We start from the raw sequence: 22199 nt of genomic DNA, 5'->3' as shown, positions 1-22199 counted from the left end.
GATGATTAAATTAATTGAAGTGTAGTAACACTTCTTATTAAATCTTAATGAAATCTGGTCATAATGCTCCTATTCTAATAAATTAATTAGTGTCAAGTTTTACTAGATGTTTTTGACCTAAGAATGTACTACTGATAAGTAACTGTGCTGGCTGCCTGTCATTTCTAAGATGTTTTTAATTTACTTTTTTAAATTTGGTATTTGGATAATATTCTCATTCCTCAGAACAACAATTAATAACATTTTTAGTATCAATTTTTCATCATGGCTAACTGTGCAAGTAGCAAAACACCAGCATTTTGTGTACAGCTATTGGTGAAAAGCAGAGTATTGCTGTACAGCTTGGTAGGTTCAAATATTCTGTGAGATTTTTTTCTCTTTTGAACTATATGGTAATAGCAGCTGTAAGAATTTCCAATAGATCATCTCAGGGTTTTTGTTGGTTTGTTTTGTTGGGTCTGTGTGGGATTTTTTTTGCATGGGTGCCCCTTGGGTTTATATCGGGGAGTTTTGTCAGTTTGAGAGAGTTTTTGTTAGCTATTGCAGAGAATTTATTTCAGCCCTTTTCCCTCTGCCTCCTAGCACATAATTTCTGCAAGCTCCTACCAGTTTTGCCTTTCTGTGACAGGCTATTACATTAATTTTCAGAGAGCACACAGCAGGCTTTGTTGCCCACAACTTTCAATATGAAGTAGTCACACAAGTTTTTACTAGGCTGTTGCTTCTTGGCATGTTTCTTTTGGTTTTGACTGCAGGCTCATTCATACATTTCTTCAGTCAGAATTTACATATCTGGTGTTACCTTTACATGTAACCCATACCTCCTACTCCCCTTCCTCAGGGGAGGTTTAGATTGGATATTAGGAGAAATTTCTTCCCCAAAGGGGTTGTCAAGCACTGGAGTAGGCTGCGCAGGGAAGTGGTGGACTCACCATCTCTGGAGGTACTTAAGACATGCAGACGTGGTGCTTGGGGGCATGGCTTAGTGGTGGACTTGACGGTGCTGGGTTAGTGATTGTATTCAATGGTCTTAAAGGTCTTTTCCAACCAAAACCATTCTCTGATTCCATGCTGCATCTATGACACTTGTTCTTCATCAGTAAGTGTAACGTAGTGGCAATTGGATGCTCAATATTTCTGCCAAAATAATTTAATTCTATTTTTCTGGTTATTAGATGTTATAGTTTATGTCCTTTTTTTGCCTTTCTTCATAGTGGCAGTGTGATGTCTCCTTTGGTGTTTTTTCTGTGATTACACTTTCCCTTGCTGTAAAGTTCAGCTAATATTCTTAGAACTAAAGTTAGCTTAAGAGTTGTTAATAAGTAAACATTTGAATATTAGTGTATGAAGTAAAACATGTATAAAATTTACAGCAGCTTCTGGAGATACACAAACAGATGAAATTCAACTCAGCCGCTCACTTATGAAGCTCCTTGGATTAAAGACACTTAAGATAATTGATAGCTATTTGTGCACTACAATACAATTGCACAGTGTTTCTACTCTGCAAAGTACTTAATTGCATTTTTCATTAAAGGAGGTTGGAACATGCATTTGAAAAATTAGAACTGCAGAAATTGTAGAACTACATCAAAACTAAAGGAAACAAGATTCTCAGATCTTAGTATCCACATTCTTTCCATTGAGTTTGGCAGATGATACCTGTCTACCAGTAGACTGTTCATGTTGAAAGTGAGTTCTTTGTTAGTATGTGTGAGAAAATCACTATGGTTGAGCTTGCAGGAAACTTGCATATGAAAGATTGGATTTACCTAGTGAATTTATTCTTTCAGATCCTCCAACCACCACTGTAAACAAACCCCAAGTGTCAGAGAGCGTTCACACCAATGCCTATGATATTAGGACAGAACCAGAGCAAGGGAACCTCTACTCTCCGGAGCAGACATCTCTCCATGAAAGTGAGGGTCTGTTGTGTGCACTTTAAATACTAGAATATATTTCGGTATTGACTGTATGAAAATGTAATGCAATTATGAATTCAAAAAGTAAAAGTTATATAGCATTTTATTTTTGTGAAGTTCTTTGATGCTTTTATTCTTACACTGTCTTCTACCTACAGGGTCTGTAGGTAACTCAAGAAGTTCAACACAAATGAATTCTTACTCTGACAGTGGCTACCAGGAAGCAAGCAGTTTCCATAACAGCCAAAACCTGAGCAAATCCGAAAACAGACAAAATTCCCTTATAGGAACCACTAACAACCATTTGGTGAGGAGCTCGCGAGCTGAAGGACAGACATCTGTGCAGGTATGCTCAAAATAGTCCACTCTCTCTCTGTCTGCACCCTGTCTGTATCGCAGCAAGTAGTGTATGGGCCTACCTTTGTATAGGCTGAAATGAGCGTTATTACATTACACTTTCATTTAACACCTTCACTGGTTAAAAAGCAGCAATGGCTTGCAGCAGACAAGAGACTTCTTTGCTGACAACAGCATGTATGTGATCTGGTTCATTCACTGCAGCTGAAATGAAGTGACACTTCTCAGGACTCCTGACTGCAGAGTACACTGCTAGTGTAATATCAGGAAAGTATCACTCACTTGAAATTCAGTTGTGATACTGGAGAAAACCTCTGAGAATGTAGCCTGTATGTAAATACAGTGCTTAAAGGAAGGTGATATTTTAATTCCTGCACCTTCTACTGTTTCTGTCTTTTTTTCTCATCCTTTTGCTTTAATCAGAATGCGAGTCAGTAACTGACTGAGCTTTATTAGCTTATACTAGAACTCTGCATAACTGTTCCTGAATTTCCAAAGTGGTAAAGTAGCAAGGAAAGAAAGCATAGGCACATATTAACATGGAAAGCCAAATAAGAATGAGTAACAGATTTTTTTTTAAATTTTTTTTTTACTATTAAATTGCCTTTTTATATTTTAAAAAATCCTAGTTAGAAAAAAGTTATAGGAAAACTTGAAGGAATTATGTTTAGGGTAAAAGCTACTCTTCAGCTGCTTCTACATATTGTTAAATTGTGTGTGTTTCCTGTTGACTTCTCTGTCTTAGGGGAGAAAAGAATCTACTACATGTCCAGAATGACAGAACTAATACATAGTTTTGTTTTCAAACAGCCTTCAGTAAGCATTGCTACCAACCGAGTCATGAGACGTGTCAGTTCAGTCCCATCCAGAGCACAGTCTCCCTCTTACATGGTCAGCACGGGTGTTTCCCCTTCACGGGGGTCGCTACGAACGTCTCTTGGTAGTGGCTATGGTTCTCCATCAGTTACTGAGCAAAGATCCATTGCTTCTCACGTGTATTCATCCACTACTCTGCCAGTACAGCGGGCAGCATCCCCTTATGCTGCACAGAGACCTGCCTCCCCAACAGCTGTGCGGCGGATTGGGTCAATTACGTCCAGACAGACAGCAAATCCCAACGGTGGGACTTCCCAATACCAAACATCAGCCAGAGTTGGCTCTCCTCTTGCCCTTACTGACGTACAAACCAGAGTAGCTTCTCCATCCCAAACTCAGCTGGGATCTTCCTCCCCAAAGCGTTCTGGCATGACTGCAGTTCCACAGCATTTGGGAACAACGCTGCAAAGAACAATCCACGATATTGAACAATATGGACAGCAGTACGATATATATGAGAGAATGGTGCCTCCACGGCCAGACAGCCTTACAGGTTAGTAAAAAGGTAAAGACACAACTTAAAACTTGGTACAAAACTACAACTAGAAAACCCTTAATGTAGTAATCAATTTATGGATGAAGCATTGTACCACTTAGACATAATTGTGGTGGATGTATCAAATCAACTGTAAATACTGATGTCAAACACTATGTATCAATCAGACCATAAGTTCCCTGTGAATACTGTCTTTTTCTTTCATTACTACATTGTTATGTTCAGTTAGATTTCATGTTTGAAGAAGCTAAGTGAAACTGAGTTATCCAAACAGAGACATAACAATGTTTTTGAAGATAAAGTACATTTAAATTTATGTGTAGGTTATACACAAAGTAAAAAATACTGGGTTGGAAATAGTCTTATATCTAGAGGGTTTTTAGACTATGTTACTACCACTGTATTTTAGTAATTTTTCCCTCAATATTCCTATCTCACGTCAATTCAGTTTAGGGGTAACCTTTGTAATATTAGCTTAAAATAAAGCCCTAAAAGGTAGAGGCAGTTCTTGTAAAGGTGCAGTTACTTTACATTTTAAGTTCTGTCTGCATTACTGGGTTTGTTCTGACCTTATCTAAAGTAGCTCAGTCAAGGTGATCTAGCAGTTAGACCCTGCGCTCCTTTGAACAGGCTAAGATGTCTGTTTTTTTCTGTTCAACTCTCATACTGCAGTTCAGTATAACACCTGAAATCTTAAACTCAAATTTGTGTATGACCAGTTTTCTGAGAGGAAATTTGAATGTGGGTAAGGTCAGTATCATAGCAGCCTTTAGTGTCATTCAGAACTCTTCCCTGCTCAGTAAGCTGAAGGAGAGGATGTGTGTAAGGTCAGGTCCTCTTCTGTGCTTAGAGTCTCTGGGAAGGGTGTCCCTGTGGTGCATCTGCAATGATAACAGGATGAGTGCTTTCCCAGGACATGGCACCATCACCTGGGAAGTGTCAGTCCAGCTGCCTCTTTGTTTTGTGAGACCTCCATGGGTTTTCTTGCAGACACTGTGATAGAGCTGGTCTGTGATTCTGGGGGCGGGGGGGAACACTCAAATGGAGGATACATTTGGTTACACGTCACTACTTGTCTTCTGAAGTTGTTCCATAATTTCCACCATTTTATTACCTTTGCGTAATTCCCTTACCACATCTCATTGCTTTGATAGCCACTAAAGTGGTAGTGCCTACAATGGTAGTGCCAAAGTGGGCAAAGCAGTATACTTTTATGAAATAGGTTTTTTTAATATCTTTTAAACCCAGAATGTTGCTGGCTTTATGCCCTAACTGAATTTATGAATGACTAAACATTTAAAAATGCATTTGCCTTGGCCATGTTATCCATATGTTATGTACTTGTTTGCTAACTATGTTAATTTATGATTTGGTGTTGTAGGTAAGGTCTGCACATAATTTTGGGTAAGAAAGATTATAAATTATGTTGTAAGATGAAAAAGATAGGTTAGCAATCCAGGAGAGGATGCATGAGGAATGCTGGACTGAGAACAGGTAGGATGTGTGTGATTGTCACATTTCCTGTAATATAAAGGGAAGTATGTTTGGTCATCCTTACTCTGAAGAATTTAAGTAAATGAACGGAACTGGTGAAATCACAGAATAAATGAAGAATGACAAGAGTAGAAGGACCTGGAGTGAATTTGGAAGGGATGGTGCTGCCACCACTGAGAAGACTTTTGCTCTTACTGCTATATATTGCTTAATTTTCAGTCTGATGGCCCCCTTTAAGCTGTACCTCTGTCACAGCTGAATTTCTGTTGGGTTCCCAGCTTACCTTGTCATGGCTGAAGCTGTGAACCGCACACACTGACTTGCCTTTTACTCTGTATGTTTAAGACTTATAACTATAAATGCTACCAAAAAATTTGAGTTGGAAAACTTAAGTGTTGTCAGTGTATGGATAAAACTATCCATAAAGGAAATGCTTCTTTGTCAATGAATCTTTCAGTGTTATGCTGGCTAAAAGAAGAAAGCTTCAAGCATGACAGCTTTATTATTTTTAATTCATATAGGCCATGTACGTATCTTCCTCTTCTTGGTTTCAGGCCTGAGGAGTTCATATGCTAGTCAACACAGCCAGCTAGGACAAGAGTTACGATCAGCTGTATCTCCTGACTTGCACATCACTCCCATCTACGAAGGCAGAACTTACTACAGTCCCGTGTACCGCAGTCCAAATCACGGAACAATTGAGCTCCACCAGGGATCTCAGTCAGCCTTGTATCGGACAGGGTCAGGTGGGTAAAGGGCTTCCACAACTCCTCTGGTGACTGTGTCCAAAGTTGTGCTTGATTTGCTCACTGGAGTTTTCTGGAACCTATGGCAGATAGGAGAACATATATGATGGGGATATGTAATTCAAATTCAAAAGGAAAAGCCAGATGTTATAAATTAATGGAGGCAGAAACTAGGCTTGAAGGACTGAAAATAACCAGCAGGAATTGAAAAGCATTTGTGGTGTTTGGAAGAAACACTTGGGGCTATGTATCAGTGTCAGCTTAGGGGCAGAGTATTTTCTGTTTGACACCACGCACTCAGGTACAGCTGAGGAAAGCGTATTTCATGACACACAAAATGCATTGCTTCCTCTTGCATTCTCTGTGCAATGCTTTCTTACAAATCAAGTTTCTTCTTTTTTATTTTCTTGTATTTTTCTTTTTATTACTCATCAGTCAAATGAGAGCTTGCACACTTAAAGTACCTCCTGCGACTTTCACAGTAAAAATACTGGTTTGGCCCAGCTTCTCAGCAGAGGATCACGTTAAGATGTTACATCTGAAGGTTGCATATTGAAACTGAAATATTTCTGTATTTCATAGAATTTCTACTCTTGTATTACAAAGTGTGTAGGTGTTAGAGTAGTACTAGAACTGATTACCTGTGACAAGACATGCAATACGTACTGCAGTGCAGTTCATTCGTTAAGGTTGATCAATAATTTGTATATTAGAGTAATTTCCAAAACCTCCCAAGGTATTGGAGAGATTTAGCTAAGTAACTCCCTAGAAATATTTATATAGAAGTGTCCAGTTCGTGTGTCACACTTTCACACATTTAGAAGATACTTTTTAATGTTTTTTACTGTAACTGAAACACTCAGAGTACACAATGTTGAAGGAGGCAACAGTTTTTGCAATTCTCTGGTCTTCTGTAACTTAGAGTAGACAAGTTTGTCAGGATGTGCCAATGAGGAAATATAACTAGGAACTGAAATCCTCTAGTTGTCTACCTAACTAAGGTAGATAACTAATCAGTTATCTTGGAAGAACAAAAGGCTTCACAACCGCTCTGTTAAGTGAGGAAGATGCACGTTGCTGCTTTTGAAATGATCAGCGTGATCTTTGAAATCTTCCTTGTTACTTTTCAGGGAAAATGTGCATGGAGTGAGGAAAAGGAAAATACCATCTAAACTCTATACATTGTTGTTGACTTATTTTTCCTTTTTGGTACAGTTGGCAAATTGACATTACTGTTAGTAACTGAATTTTATTATAAGCCTTGAAAACATTTTGCATCCTGATTTCTGCTTGATGGCACAAGGTACATTTCATATTTAAATACTTGATGAGGCAAGCTGAAGCATAAACTTGATTCCACCAAACCTTTAGCTCTGTAACTAAGCTCTCTCTTCCCTGGGACACTGAGTAACGGCTCCCTTAAATCTGGCAATAGCTTTCAGTACTGAACACAGTACACAATTTTAAGACCAATTCTTTCCTTTTTTTGCTTAGACTTTTGACCACTCATTGCCTCTTCTCTTCCACAGACATTTGTTACCTAGTTTGTTTTTTAATACTGATTTTATACTAGGAGTTGGAAATCTGCAGAGATCATCCAGTCAGCGTAGCACACTCACATACCAAAGAAATAATTATGCTCTGAACACGACAGCCACCTATGCGGAACCCTACAGGTCAGTTCAGTATCGACTGTCAGAGCCCAGTTACAGCAGGCTGCAGCATGCAACGCCCGCCGACGATGGGACCACACGATCTCCATCCATTGACAGCATTCAGAAGGACCCCAGGCAAGTCCATTTATGCTTTCAAGGATCACATGCATTTCCCATAATAAGGTTTTTAGTACATTCCTTGAATATATGTGGCATTTGTTGGGCATATTGTTTAAACAGGCATGACTAATGTAGATACTAAGACCTATGCTTTCATAGCCAAAGTAATTAAATGCAGTCTACCTGTTACAGTAAGAAAGATCAACTATCATGCATATAGTTATTACTACATTTTGCTTCCATGGTCATTTTCTTGTAGAAGTTATTATAGGAAATAGTTATAAATTTCATGAGAGTTGACTGCTGTATTCCAAGTATTTTTGAGTAACTACAGAGCAACCTGTGATATTCGTGAGTTTTCTCTTTATGGGAATGAGAATCAGGGTTTGAAAATTTGAAAGTACATACTGAATTTATTTGAATGAAGCTTTCATGAGCAGCCTGCTTAGATTTCAAAACAATGTAAGTTTAAAAATTATATATAAATGTGCCATCTTGAACGTGAATACACAATATTTTTACTAGTTTGAAGCTGTAAATGTATGTACACAACATGGGCATGTGACAACCTGATCTAGTTGAAGATGTCCTTGCTCATTGTAGGGGGGCTGGACTAGATGACTTTTGAAGGTCCCTTCCAACCCAAGTTATTCTGTATTCTATGACAAGTCTAATATTATCATGATAATTTACTAGAGACACTGTTCATTGTAACCTTGTATTTTAATATGTAAGTATTAAATCCTGATCCACGCAAAGGTTGGAGCGATATATGGTGCTGCTTGTCTTCAGTGTGGGCCAGTGATTGCTAGAAATTCCTGTTGTCTGCAGCCTGCAGGCTCTTGGGGACAGCACTCAGGTACTCCTTGATCATGGAAACCCCTGGCCCACTCTGCAGACTCAGAAAGAACTGAGTGCAGAGCATCTTGGTCTGGAGGATATGGGCTCCAGTAGTGCCTCAGGAGGCTTCATAGGGAAACAGCACTGCACCAAATACCCTTTGAAACAAACAAACAGCTATAGTGATGCTCAGACTGGAGTCTTACACCAAAATCCTCCTAGCTCCCCACCTTACACAGAAGGCTCATGGCCTGGTTCAGTTATTTTCTAGTCTGGCCCTATACTTCTGAGTCAAAAAATATGAAAGCACGGGTTTTAACAGATTTTGTTGTTTATTAGTAGAAAATGATATATTTCAGGGAGTTTTAATAGATATTGAGGGACTGGATTGACTTCATTTAACGGAATGGTACATTCATCTAAACAATGTTAATTGAATAATCCAGTTGAGGTAATCTAAGTAATAATGCTTGCTAGCTCTGGCCGGTCTGTTAAGGCCTGGCTTACAAGAGCAGTTACTTATGGTAGGGTTGCCCCACATTCACAGCAAAAAAAACTGCAGCAAAGTTCTGCCTCAGTTCTCATTGCTGATGCACCTTCTTACCTTGTAATTTCCCAGCACACTAGTTTTACATTACATTTTAATCTGTTACAGTTTCTGATCAGTATAACATGCTGTTGCAGAGGTTGGGTGAGTGTTACAGCTGCCTCAGCCTGGGCTGCTTAGATGCCTTACTCCAGAGTGAGAGCAAGGGAGCGTTCAGAAAGTGGATAGTCTTCTTAGAAAGGCAGTTTTCCCTAAGGAGTTCTAGTCTTTAGTATGCAGAAATAAACCTCTAAGTTGCGGAGCAGTAGGCACATGACTTTTCCCTTTCTGGTGACGGTTAGAATCCTGGGGAGACCCAACTGGCTGGGCATTAGCCTTTGAAGAGCTCCCCAGACACTGTTCTTGGGATATAGTTTTTCATTTACTTGGATTTTTGAGCATGGAGAAACTTAGATACTACTTTTTTTTTTTTTCTTTCTCCTCAGTCTCCCTTTACAGAAGGAAGGAAGTACAGCAAATATTCATGAGCCAATTTCTAAATCCGTGAATTTGGCACAGATAAGTTTCATGGTTTTTCCAGGATTTGTCTGTGCAAAATCATTGTTTAATGAAGGAGATTTGATTTTAATGATTTTAAGTTTATAAGCCCTGAATAACACAAATTATGCAAACTTCCTGCACCTGACCCTAATGAAATTTCAGGCTCTACAGCCTTTGTTCAACTATAATTGACTTCAGACTGGGAAGAAAGTTGAGCACTGGAGGGGGGGGGGGGGAGAAATGCTGCGTGGAAGAGATGCCCCTGAGCAGCATGGTTAAGTGGGTGTTTGCTGTATATTTAAGTGTTGGATTATGTAGGTTGCAGTGTTTGAATTGGTATACTCAAGTGTATGTGTATATATTCCTCTTGATTGTCAACCAAGGTAACTGAAGAATATTGGATGTAAAGTGTCCTTTTCCAATTGGAAGAGTAAAGGGTGATGTGACTCATAATTAATATACCTGGTTTCCCTCATAGCCCTTTGTCATGGTTTAAGCCCAGCTGGCAACCCAGAACCATGCAGCTGCTCACTCATTCCCCCTCCTCCTCCTCCCTGCTCCCTAAGAAGGAGAAAAATGACTGCTACTGCTGAACCCAGGACACCCCGATATGCCAGAACAAAATCAGAATCGTTGAAAAGCACTTGAGATGCTCTAGTAATTCTATTTGGGAAATAAGCATACATTTGTAACTAACACCTTCTCCTGAATGTGTTCATCTAATGAAGGGAGTTTGCTTGGCGAGATCCAGAACTGCCTGAGGTAATCCACATGCTTCAGCACCAGTTCCCGTCAGTCCAGGCGAATGCAGCTGCCTACCTCCAGCACCTGTGCTTTGGGGACAACAAAGTGAAAATGGAGGTACTGTGCTGTTCACAATGGTGGCTGGGGTGATAAGGAAGCTGCAGTCATGGTGCTTTCAGAGCAGGAGCCAGCACAAGAAGCTGTTTGGAATAGGAAAGAATTGTTATTTTAGTGCCAAATTCAGTAAAGCTTTATTTGAGGACAGCTTTTGTCTTTTCATTCATGATTTAACTTCATTATTTTAATGCTGTGGTAAAGACTAGATCAATTTGGATCAATAGCTAGGCTATTAAGGATGCTAACTATCTAGCAAAATGGCCTAGAGTGCATGCACTGGTAAAATCTGAAGGTGTAAGCTAAGAAACTGGTTTTTGGGAGGTGTGGAATCTTTCAATTAGCTGTGAAACTGCAGGGAATGAATGAATGACACTTTCAGGTAATGAATGTCTACCCGTAAATACTGATATATTAATTCCTGAATGTATCATTTTACAAGAATTCTGATTTTATATATATATATATTATTTATTTTTTTAAATTTAGAAACCAAAATGCCTGTTCAAAGCAGAAACAACTGCCAAGGATGCAGCAAAATTCAAGTCTTAAGAATGGATTTCTATTCTAGTTTTATTCTGAATTATATATACAAAACTATCCCATCACAGTTTGAGTACAGATTGAAAAAAATGATACAGCTGCTTTGTCATTTGTGACTTGTATCCGTACCATGGCCGCGTAGGACAGATGCAGTGTTTGATGTACAAGGGGGAGGTTTAACTCCCCTTGTTATTTTTTTTCTTCATTATTTAGTAATGGAAATAAAACCTGTTTGCCTTGAAAAAGAACAACCCTTAGATTACTTTTTTATAGCATCCTGCAGTATCTGCTTTCAATGTAGTTTGTGTCAAATAAATAACCTATAAGGTAATACTCATCTCCTACTATAGAAATCTTGGCAGGTGAATAACTTTAAGCTTAAGGTCCGCTGAATGCCTTTAGGTAGAGATTCCTGGTGGCTTTTGGTGTAGCAGTGGCTTCTCTAACTGATCAGCACCAAACTAGGTACCCCCTGGGTACGTGACTTAGAGTACATACATCTAGGCATGTAAATACAGAGTTCCTTTTGAAAACACACACTTTAAACAGTGGTCTAAGAATCTTCCAAGTCATCAGTCATTCATTTTATTTCTGCTACTCTACTTAAGAAGTGATTTGACAGGTAAAAATCAGATCTGGTGTTAGAAAAATCAGATCTGGTGTTAGACATAGACCAGTTCGATTGGTTTTTCCAAGCCTTTTCATTTTTGTTATTTTAAGGTGTAAGTAAAGACACTGACTGTCTTGATACCCAGTGCATTTTCAATAATGTAATAGAAGATTCTGTTTTCTAAAGTATCAACTGAACTGAGATTTAGCCAAATTATTTTATGTTTTCATTGAGAATAATTTTGTTCTTCTTGTTATGGCCAATAAATGACACTGAATTTTAAAAGCCAAAAATCCATGGAAACACATCAGTGTATTTCAAATAGCCTTGTGGCTATTGAAATTCAATAGTAGCTGCCAGACCAGCTACTGTACAGGCTAAAATAGAAAAGGGGCGTCTCAAAGTGCATTAGTGCTGAATTAGGGAACCCTTAGGACAGTTGCGTTTTACATCTCTACTGGCTGTTTGGCCAGAGCCACATCCTGTGTAAGCCAACCATTCAGGAATGATGGTGTCTCTCTTTCTCCTCACCACAGGATCCCCTTCTCATGCTGCAGGTATGGAGTGATTAGAAAGACCTTGTGCCACCTCCCTCAGGCATGTTTTATAGATTGTATGGCATGAAAGTTACTGTGCTGTGTTAAAATAATCCCAGTTATAATAGATCAATCTATATTGCAGAATAGCTCAGACTTTTAAAGAAGGTTCATAAAAATACTTTGGTAACTTTTGGTGGTTATTTTTTATTGAAAATTAATGTTACTCTTGTAAATAATGCCATGTAGTTCTGTCTTTAAAATATATTTTATTTAGTGAATATTACAGAATTCTAAAATACCTTACTCTTTCATCATTAAAAAATACCTTGAACAAAGCAAAGTCCTACATGGAAATGAGATCACAAAACACAATGTTTTTGTTTTGTTTTAAGATACACAGAACAAAGAATAAATGCAAGTAATCTGCATAAAGCAAACAATATAAACAGTTCTTTTCGGTTTAGGGAATTTCTGCAGAGTAGATCTTCTTTTTAAAAAGAATTTCAGATATGCCAACAGGACTGATTAGATGTTCATTTAAACTGGTCTGTGTGTGTGCTTAAAGCGTAACAGTCAGCATTTTAATCTTTGCAACTTCGTATTTCCAGTATTCCCTAAAAAGATATTCTGAAGTATAGGAAATGACTTAAAAACCAACATTATTGGGAAGCAAAACTTTTATCAGTAAGCATTTTTCTCTGAGCACAGGAAATGACTGAAAATCTTCACCAGCCTATTCAGTGAGGATGTGAGTGTTCACAACTGTTTGCAGTGCAATGTAACAACCAAGGGATTAAGGTTTACCAACAGTATTTCTTCTTGAAGCATACTGGAATGTGTTGGGCTTTATAAAAATAAAAGCCTTTTAAATCTGAGCACAAAATGGGTAGAAGCAGAGGGTGCTGATGATTCCAATGCATGTTTTCTAGGTGTGCAGGCTGGGAGGAATCAAGCACCTCGTTGATCTTTTGGATCACAGAGTCCTGGAAGTTCAGAAGAATGCTTGTGGTGCACTGAGAAACCTTGTTTATGGGAAGTCTACTGATGAAAACAAAATAGCAATGAAGAATGTTGGTGGGATACCTGCCCTTCTGCGGTTGTTGAGAAAATCTGTCGATGCTGAAGTAAAAGAGCTCGTAACAGGTAAGTTTTGAAAACAAGCAGAGACCTTAAACACAGATTATTTTTTTCTGAAGTCTGGAATAACTGGTAAGAGACTGGAATTGAGTGTACTGACTGCTTTCCTGTTTGTGCACTAGTATTTTTTGTGAATACAAAATCACTGAAAGTTAAAGTAATTAACATGGATGTACAGATTCACTGAGAGAAGTGAATCTTGAGGTAGCTACCACTAAAGCTCTGCTCAGGGTAAATCTTCCCCTGGTGTGACTCTCATACATACACAGCTAGATCTTAGATAGGCATTTCTTTATTGACTCCTAATACGTGATTTATTACAGGCTGCTGACAGAAGTTTTCAATGAGATCTTGCAGAATTCCTAAGATGGACCCAAGCTATGTAAATGTGTGTTAAAGTACAGGCAGAAAATGGCAAGTATGCAAATCACAGAACCTTACCAGTGCACAGCCTGCTTGTAGAGCCCTGAAAAGTGACTATGTAGACACTCCCAGTCTCTTGAGTACAAGGTAACAGGTTAAGTTTATAAGCCATGAACTTACTTGGCACTTGCTGTGGGCTTAAAGTGCAGAAATAATAAATTATTGGCAGTTCTAACACATGAAGGAATTCCATTTCCATCAAAACAAGGTGGATTTGCTGGGTACTGTGTACATCTGCTGTCTCTTTTTCTCTCTGTGGGAGTGATTTGTCTATGTAGGTTGTAGGGGATTTAAAATGAGAGGATAGAAAAAAATGAGTATTTTTACTTTCTTTAAACAGTTCCTCTTTCAAATTTTAGTAGCTCCCTCTTTTGATTTTGTTAAGCTGTGAAGCTCAACTGCTTACCTACTAAGCAAAGCTGCACAACGGTGCTCAAGTTAGGAGTAGCGCTGGGAGCCTTTCCAAGTCATTTCCTTGTTTAGAAAAGCTATTAAGTAGAGAGAGAACTCTGTGCAGAAGGTAGCCAAAGCATTTAAGTTCAAGTTCATGTGCAGGCTATTTTCCTTAAGTATTTTCCACATAAGCAAGCATTAAGATAATGGCAGTGCTGGGCTAGCAGTTGGACTTGATGATCTTAAAGGTCTTTTCCAACCAAATGATTCTATGATTCTACTTGTAAGTAAAAAGGTTTTTCAAGTAAGGATGGTATTTATTTTTAATTAAAGCTGACTACTTCAGAAGTGGCTCTCACTTTTGAACTCTCACTCACACTTTTAATCTTTTTAACCAGCTACAAAAAAGAAAAGTTTTGACCTAATTGTCTTCTGGTTAAGTCAGTGGTGTTGACTTCTGTCAGGCCGGACTTTTGAGAAGAACCCACAGCAGGCTTCTGGAGCTGAGGGATTTTTAAATGCTTTGTGTAAATACCAGTATAAAGAAAAGAAGCAGAAAAGGTCCACTGACTACTACTTTAATGATTAGAAAACTCCACCTGTGTCAGGACTAATACTAGCAAACCACACTTGGTTCACTCTATTCCCATATTAAGGTAAAGTAAAGACAGGGCAATTAGTGTGACTCTACATGACGAGAAACATCGTATGTCTGATAGTTTAAAATTGGCACTATTTGTTACTGCTGTAGTTTATTTATATTTTTTCATGTAAAATGGATTTTTCCAGTGTAACATTTTGGAATGAAGTACAGTGCTTTTCTTTTTCCTGAAGATGGTCTTTCTTCCATACTAAATGAATTACGTTTGTTATTAGCAGTATCATAGAATCATAGAATAGTTAGGGTTGGAAAGGACCTTAAGACCATCTAGTTCCAACCCCCCTGCCATGGGCAGGGACACCTCACACTAAACCATGTCACCCAAGGCTCTATCCAACCTGGCCTTGAACACTGTCAGGGATGGAGCATTCACAACCTCCCTGGGCAACCCATTCCAGTACCTCACCACCTTCACAGTAAAGAAATTCTTCCTTATATTCAATCTAAACTTCCCCTGTTTAAGCTTGAACCCATTACCCCTTGTCCTATCACTACAGTCCCTAATGAAGAGTCCCTCCCCAGCATCCCTATAGGCCCCCTTTAGACACTGGAAGGCTGCTATGAGGTCTCCATGCAGCCTTCTCTTCTCCAGCCTGAACAGCCCCAACTTTCTCAGCCTGTCTTCATATGGGAGGTGCTCCAGTCCCCTGATCATCCTCATGGCCCTCCTCTGGACTTGTTCCAACAGTTCCATGTCCTTTTTATGTTGAGGATACCAGAACATGTTTCATTAGATATCACCAGCAGTGCTTTCTGAGGCTGCTTTGTTTCATATTCCAGCACAGCTTCTGCACTAGGTAGCAGATATATTGCTGGGGCCTTTGTGGCTGTACACAACAGCTCCATTCCCAGTGGGTGACATGCAGTGTTTGCACCTGTTTGTGGTATCTGGTTCTTACATTGCAGTCAGCACAGCTTGGAATCAGGCTCTGAATTTCAGGCTTTTCTGTCTTGGAAGGCTTATACAGCAAAAAGCTGTGATGTAGGAATAAAAATGGGCATGTTCTTGAACCCAGGTGTGGTTTCTAGCAACTGAGTCTACTTTCAAGAGACCTTCATAAACAGCCCTTTAATACATTAAAATGTGAGAAACACTGGTGTACTCTATGGCCACAAGTGTTGCAGAGAAAGTGAGTCAGATGCTTACCTCACTCAGTAGAGTAGCTTCTTGATTTTCATAAGATCTTCAGCAGCAGAGGAGGCACCAGCCATGCCCTTCCCATAGAAACACCCCTGATCCACTCTGGAGTGGCTGGTTTTCTGTCAGGTTCCTCCCTGAAAAGTCAGGCAGGTGACAGTGCTGGATGTGTGGGAGTGGCAAGATTTCATAGCTGGGAAAAAGGAAGGAAGAATGAGCACCAATTCCAGCAGCAATTAATCATAGCTTAGCTCTGTGGTAAGCTCTGTGGTGAAGCTCTGTCCTTACAGGGGAAAGAGGTTGTCAATGGTGCTGGCAGCTCCCCATAGTTTATTTCTGCAAATTGGTACTAGTGCAGCTAGTTCAGTTGAGGAATGCTGTTCTCTGTCCAGCAGCAACATCTTTTGTATACTCAGTGTCATCTTTGTGAGAGACTGCATTCTGGCAGCAGTTAACACTGTGTGGTGTTGCTTGTGTATTTTCGGAAAAGGGATCCAGGGTTCTGCTGTTCTGGGCAACTTGACTTATGTTTGGAGAAGGTACAGAAGCAGCTGCAAATCCCACACAATTTTACAGACTAAGCACTGTGAAACGGGTACAGTTTCCTTTCAGAACTTTCATGTTACTATATTATTTACATCAATTCTACTACACACACAACCCAGAGTGCTCTGCAGTTACCTGTGTAAAATCTGCAGTAGTGGCATGCGATCGTCCATGGTCAGCAGTGTGCCTCCAAGCTGCTGAAGAGCTCTTAATATTGGGTTAACACCTACCTGCTATAAGCAGTGGCAGCGCAATTCACTGCAGTAAGCTTGTCCAGGGTCTTAAAAACCTGGCTTAAAATGTCAAGATTCAAAACCAAAATGAAGCATGAAAAAAACATGGCTGGATGCAGAGGAGAAACAAGGTTCTTTGCCACTGGTACTGCCAGGGTACCATGAATAGCTGAGTCCCCACAGCTCCCCAGAGTACAGTGGCTGACTTCTGCTTAGTCAGATGAATCCTTTAAGTTAGCTCTGTCTGTACTCCAAGCTAAAGTCCCTGAATTTTTGCTCATTTTAATTTCTAGTGCATAAATCTATATACTTCTCATAAAGATTCTTTTATTAAAGCTATTAGGAGTTTTATATTGGCTTTGCTGGGACCCAGTCTTATAGAAGGTGTACATCGCTAACCTTAAATTATACTTCTGCCTGGCCTGTTACTCTGTTTTCAACATTTTTATTCTGTTTTTATCTTCCCACGTGGTCTTGAATGTCATAGGGTTTTTTTCTCTCCCATTCAGCCTTTAGAGGAGAAAAGATTGTCTCATCAGATCAGTTTAAATTGCTTGATAGAGTACATGTATTTCATTGTGTCACGTGTGTACATCTCAATGTCCTAGAAGTACTTTGTCTATGGTTAAATCAGGGTTACATGTTTTCATTATTTTTTAATATTTACACTATAATATTTCACTCAAGAGCCAGACAAGTGGGGTTTTTTTCTGTACCAGGTGATACTTAATATGACCTGTATAGTCTCTTTGGTTTTGGCAGGACAGACCCGTTCCTGAAATGTTGTTTTCATTATTTTTCTTACAATCGGATCAGTTAAAATGCCTGGCTAAAACTTTGGAGATGGGTATTTGTGTTCCCTGTTGCTTTAAATGCAAACATCAGGGTAAATTGTCTTGTCTAAAATGAATTATAACAAAAATGTGCAGCCATTGCTAGTATCAAAGCAGTTTTGTCAACACTGGCAACTGCAAATTCGTATGGAGCTGAGGCTCAACTCTATCATGCTACTTACTTCAGTTTTCTGAGAGGGATCAGTTTGAACAGTGTTCACAGAAACGTTGTTTTAGTGTGGTCATCGCTGAGAGGGTCAGGCAGGGAATCCCTGATCAAAAAAAAAGAAACCAGAAAGACCCACTTGGATTAGAACGACAGAAGCAGTTTCACATGGCACCTTCACCTCCCATAAAGCTTACCGATTATTTTTGTCCCCTGGCACTGTTCCTACTGATTTCCCTCCTTCATTAAGAATTATCCATGCTTGGTAATGCTGACTCTTCTGAACTTCAGCCTGCTCTGCTCTGGTTTTCCTCTTCCCTAGGCAATGTCAAGCGCCAACCATGGTTTGTCATTTTTTCTGCTGTGTTTTGTAGTACATTGACAGCCTACACAGGAAACATGAGGCCAGCTGAAGCAATCAGTTGAATTATACACAACCTAAGTGTACTGTTAGGAGTGAATAGAAGTTCCTCTCCTTCCAAACTCAGGGATGCTAGGGACAATAGAGATTTGCTTACAGAGGTAAATGGGCTTGGCACTCCTCGTGCTATACAGAGTTGTTTGAGTGTTGAATTCTGGAAATGATGGAAGATGCAGCGAATAGCTGTCAAAAATACTTCTTCGGAAATTCTATCTATGGTTTCACACTGTCTCTTTGGACTTCGGGAGATGATTCTGTAAGAGTTAAATACTTTGGTTTAGTGAGCCTCCACTACAATGAGGAGTAAAAAGGCACTGTTACGTAAATCACATATGAAATGATACTGTGACCTCAGAAGTCTCTTACACCTTACTTTTATACAGTTTGTACCACTTCCTACCACTGTTTTCCTTATCTTTGCATGGAAACTTACCAAATTATAACTGCCTTTACAGTCAGGGCTGATTGCTAATAAGTAATAAATTTGGTCCAAATTCTCTTAAAATAAGCACTCTACAAATAATCAGATTGTACTCTAATTTTTAACGTGACAACAAAAGGGCTGTATGATTCTGGTTTTCAAAATAAGTAACTGAAGATGTCTCCCAGATTAAGAAACAGAGTGAGAGTGTTCTGGGGAGAACTTTTGCTTCATACAATGAACACAGGGGCAATAAATAATTATTTAATGAAGCTGCCTCCTTGAGAGTTGAGCTTCTGAACAAATTTTGGTGGAACCCTAATGATGTGCTCTTCAAACACTCCCAGCCTAATCCCCGTGGATGAGTTCACATTTGGGGAGGCTTCTTGGAGGGATCAAGTTCAGGGAGGTCCTCTAGCTGGTGTTTTTGGCCTTTGCCATTGGACCTGTGTATGACAGGAAGATGCTGCTGGCTATTCTCTCCCAGTTTCTTAGCAAGCATCTGAGCTACACCATTCCTCTGAAGGCACAGTGGGGTAGACCATGTCCCTTGTGGGTCTGGTGGGTGCTGTTGTGGACACTAGCATCAGTCCTGCAACACCCAGCTATGGACTGTGTCACTGTCTGCTGCCTCAGCATTTCAGGCAGCACCAAGCCACTCCAGCTTTTTCACAAGCTGTAGGTCAGCCAGTAAATCTTTAGAGGCAATTATACTTAGCAAGGCTGAGAGCTTTACCACAGTCTGAATAACCATACAGTAATATTTTTCGAGCTAGATCACTGAATCAAGCATGCTGTTTTCCTGTAGGTGTTGGGTAACTAATAGTAGTCTGAGACTTAAAATAGACTTTCTCTTGCATAACTTGCTTTAACAACAAATGTTTGGGGGTGGGGAGGAAGTTTAGGTGAGATCTAATTTCTAGTTACCATCACAGATTGCATGAAATATCTTTCAGTATCTGAGGGGAACCTGTAAGGATGCTGGGGAGGGTCTCTTCATTAGGGACTGCAGTGATAGGACATGGGGTAATGGGTTCAAACTTAAACATGGGATGTTTAGATTGGATATAAGGAGGAAGTTATTAATTGTGAGGGTGGTGAGGCACTGGAATGGGTTGCCCAAGGAAGTTGTGAATGCTCCATCCCTGGTGGTGTTCAAGGCCAGGTTGGGCAGAGCCGTGGGTGACATGATTTAGTGTGAGGTGTCCCTGCCCATGGCAGGGGGGCTGGAACTCAATGATATTGAGGCACTTTCCAACCCTGCTTTATGATTCTAAATACAGTTTCAAAATGTAAAGCTATAGGCCAGTGAAGCATTTAGATTTCTCCCTGTTAGCTACCCATGAAGTACCCTTCTTCAGAGAGGGCATGCAGTCACCCAGGAGATTGATGGTGTGACATTGGATGTGTATTTGAAATAGCTTGCTTTATATACTCAAACTGTTAAAGAGTAAGTAAGCTTAAGCTTATTTGGAGTGTGTAAATGTAATGTGATACAGAGTTCGGTGAAGCCATAAACAACTTTTGAGAATCACTCAAAACTTTTATGAAGAAACCCTCCACAGCAATTTTAAGGAGTGCTTTTTTGATTTCTTTTTCTATTTCCTGGTTTATGATCAATTATTCTTCAGTAGTGGAAGTCTTACTGTACAGACACTGGAGTTAAAAATCATAAATAACAACTTTTATTTTAAATATTTTTAGCTAAATTTGGGGAGATCAGTGTAAGGGAATCATCAGAACAGATCCATTTCAAAGCTTGGGCTCATCCTGCTACCCACTGAAGCAACCACTGACACGTAAATGTGCCTTGGATTTAGAAAATGCTGCAGAAAGGTTTGTGAGGGTGTTTTGCCTCTTGTGGGAATTCATTGTACAGTCTTTCCCTAATTGCCAAGAAGACTGTCTCCTGGGTAGGTAAGTCACTGAAGAAGGTTCCATTATTGGTGAATAAAGAACTGGCTGGATGGCTGCATGCAGAGTTGTGGTAAACAGTTCAGTGTTCTGCTGGAGACCAGTAACAAGTGGTGTCCCTCAGGAATCGGTGTTGGGACCGGTCTTGTTTAACATCTTTGTCAGTGACATGGACAGTGGGATTGAGTGTGCCCTCAGCAAGTTTGCCAATGACACCAAGCTGTGTTGTTCTGTTGATACACTGGAGGGAAGGAATGCCATCCAGAGGGACCTTGATACACTTGTGAGGTGGGCTGATGCCAACCTCATGAAGTTTAATCAGGACAAGTGCAAGGTCCTACACCTGGGTTGGAGCAATTCCAGGCACAGCTACAGGTTGGGCAGAGAAGAGATTCAGAGCAGCCCTGTGGAGAAGGACCTGGGGGTGTTGGTTGATGAGAAAATGAACATGAGCCAGCTTCAGTGTGTGCTCACAGCCCAGAAAGCCAACCGTATCCTGGGTTGAAGGAGGTGATCCTGCCCCTCTACTCTGTTCTCGTGAGACCTCACCTGGAGTATTGTGTGCAGTTCTGGTGTCCTCAACATAAAAAGGACATGGAACTGTTGGAACAAGTCCAGAGGAGGCCACGAGGATGATCAGGGACTGGAGCACCTCCCGTATGAAGACAGGCTGAGAAAGTTGGGGCTGTTCAGCCTGGAGAAGAGAAGGCTGCGTGGAGACCTCATAGCAGCCTTCCAGTATCTGAAGGGGGCCTACAGGCATGCTGGGAAGGGACTCTTCATTAGGGACTGTAGTGACGGGACAAGGGGTAACGGGTCAAAGCTTAAACAGGGGAATTTTAGATTGGATATAAGGAGGAAATTCTTTACTGTTAGGGTGGTGAGGTACTGGAATGGGTTGCCCAGGGAGGTTGTGAATGCTCCATCCCTGGTGGTGTTCAAGGCCAGGTTGGGCAGAGCCGTGGGTGACATGATTTAGTGTGAGGTGTCCCTGCCCATAGCAGGGGGGTTGGAACTGGATGATCTTAAGGTCCTTTCCAACCCTCACTATTCTATGATTCTGTGATTCAAGGAAGGCAAGTTTGCAACCCCAGTCCTCATCCAGACGTTCGAGTTAGCTGTGTGTGTGAAGTTAGCACAGGGGAAAATTATCAGGAATCACTGTGTGATGCATTAAGTGCTTAGGCTGCCTGTGTCATAACTAGATATCAAAACAGCAATAAATCTCATGTATATATCTCCCCATGGAGCCCCCCTTCACTGTTTTACTGAAGAGAAAATGGATGTTTCATGCAAATATTTTCCTTATTGTTGCACGGCTGCATTAAAAACTTTTACTGTTGTATAAACTTCCAGTTTGTTAACTTCTGTAGCATTTACTGTCTTGTCCTCCTTCTGATTTATTTTTGAGGAAACTAAATGTTCAAGATTGGGTCAAACTGAAAACTGTGTAGTCTGTAGTGGCAATTATATTGGGATATTGTGGAACTGCTGTTTAATGGGTTTTCCTGAGTGTATGTAGCTGAACTGCTCTACAGTCAGTAAATGATTGTATATGAGGAGAATATTAGTGTAAGATGAATTCCTGGAGAGAATTTAGAGAACTCTAAGCTGTGTTTCATTATGAAAAAGATGACTAAATGCTGTATTTAGCATATTACTTGCATATATACTTCTGCTGATAATTTATGCCAGATCTCATACTGAAAATCATGTTAGAAGACCTTGCAGGGTAGGGAACTATAGCTTCCTACGTGGGGATAAAAGATC

The 22199-nt window shown here is 40.0% G+C and overlaps 1 protein-coding gene and 1 long non-coding RNA gene across 10 annotated transcripts in view; one reads left to right on the top strand and one right to left on the bottom strand.

Moving 5' to 3' along the window:
* PKP4 (plakophilin 4) overlaps positions 1-22199 on the top strand; it is a 90906-nt gene that overhangs the window by 54783 nt on the left and 13924 nt on the right. For 6 of the 9 annotated variants that reach the window (XM_031053176.2, XM_034061856.1, XM_031053178.2 and 3 more), the window contains 7 exons: positions 1794-1925; positions 2081-2268; positions 3090-3648; positions 5700-5891; positions 7465-7681; positions 10322-10454; positions 13073-13286. In XM_031053176.2, the coding sequence (XP_030909036.1) occupies positions 1794-1925; positions 2081-2268; positions 3090-3648; positions 5700-5891; positions 7465-7681; positions 10322-10454; positions 13073-13286 (1635 nt within the window). The remainder of the gene's footprint in view (positions 1-1793; positions 1926-2080; positions 2269-3089; positions 3649-5699; positions 5892-7464; positions 7682-10321; positions 10455-13072; positions 13287-22199) is intronic. The other 3 variants (XM_031053177.2, XM_031053182.2, XM_005153726.3) reach the window with 2 other exon arrangements.
* On the bottom strand, positions 5674-18343 carry LOC115947257 (uncharacterized). The gene is made up of 5 exons (XR_004081205.2): positions 18192-18343; positions 17871-18059; positions 17690-17779; positions 15905-16088; positions 5674-5971 (listed from the first exon to the last, which is right to left on the bottom strand). It is a non-coding gene; the product is annotated as an uncharacterized lncRNA (long non-coding RNA).

This window comes from Melopsittacus undulatus, chromosome 4 (genome assembly GCF_012275295.1).
Source record: "Melopsittacus undulatus isolate bMelUnd1 chromosome 4, bMelUnd1.mat.Z, whole genome shotgun sequence".
In the NCBI taxonomy this organism is placed as follows: domain Eukaryota; kingdom Metazoa; phylum Chordata; class Aves; order Psittaciformes; family Psittaculidae; genus Melopsittacus; species Melopsittacus undulatus.
This window is presented reverse-complemented; position numbering and strand designations above follow the sequence as displayed.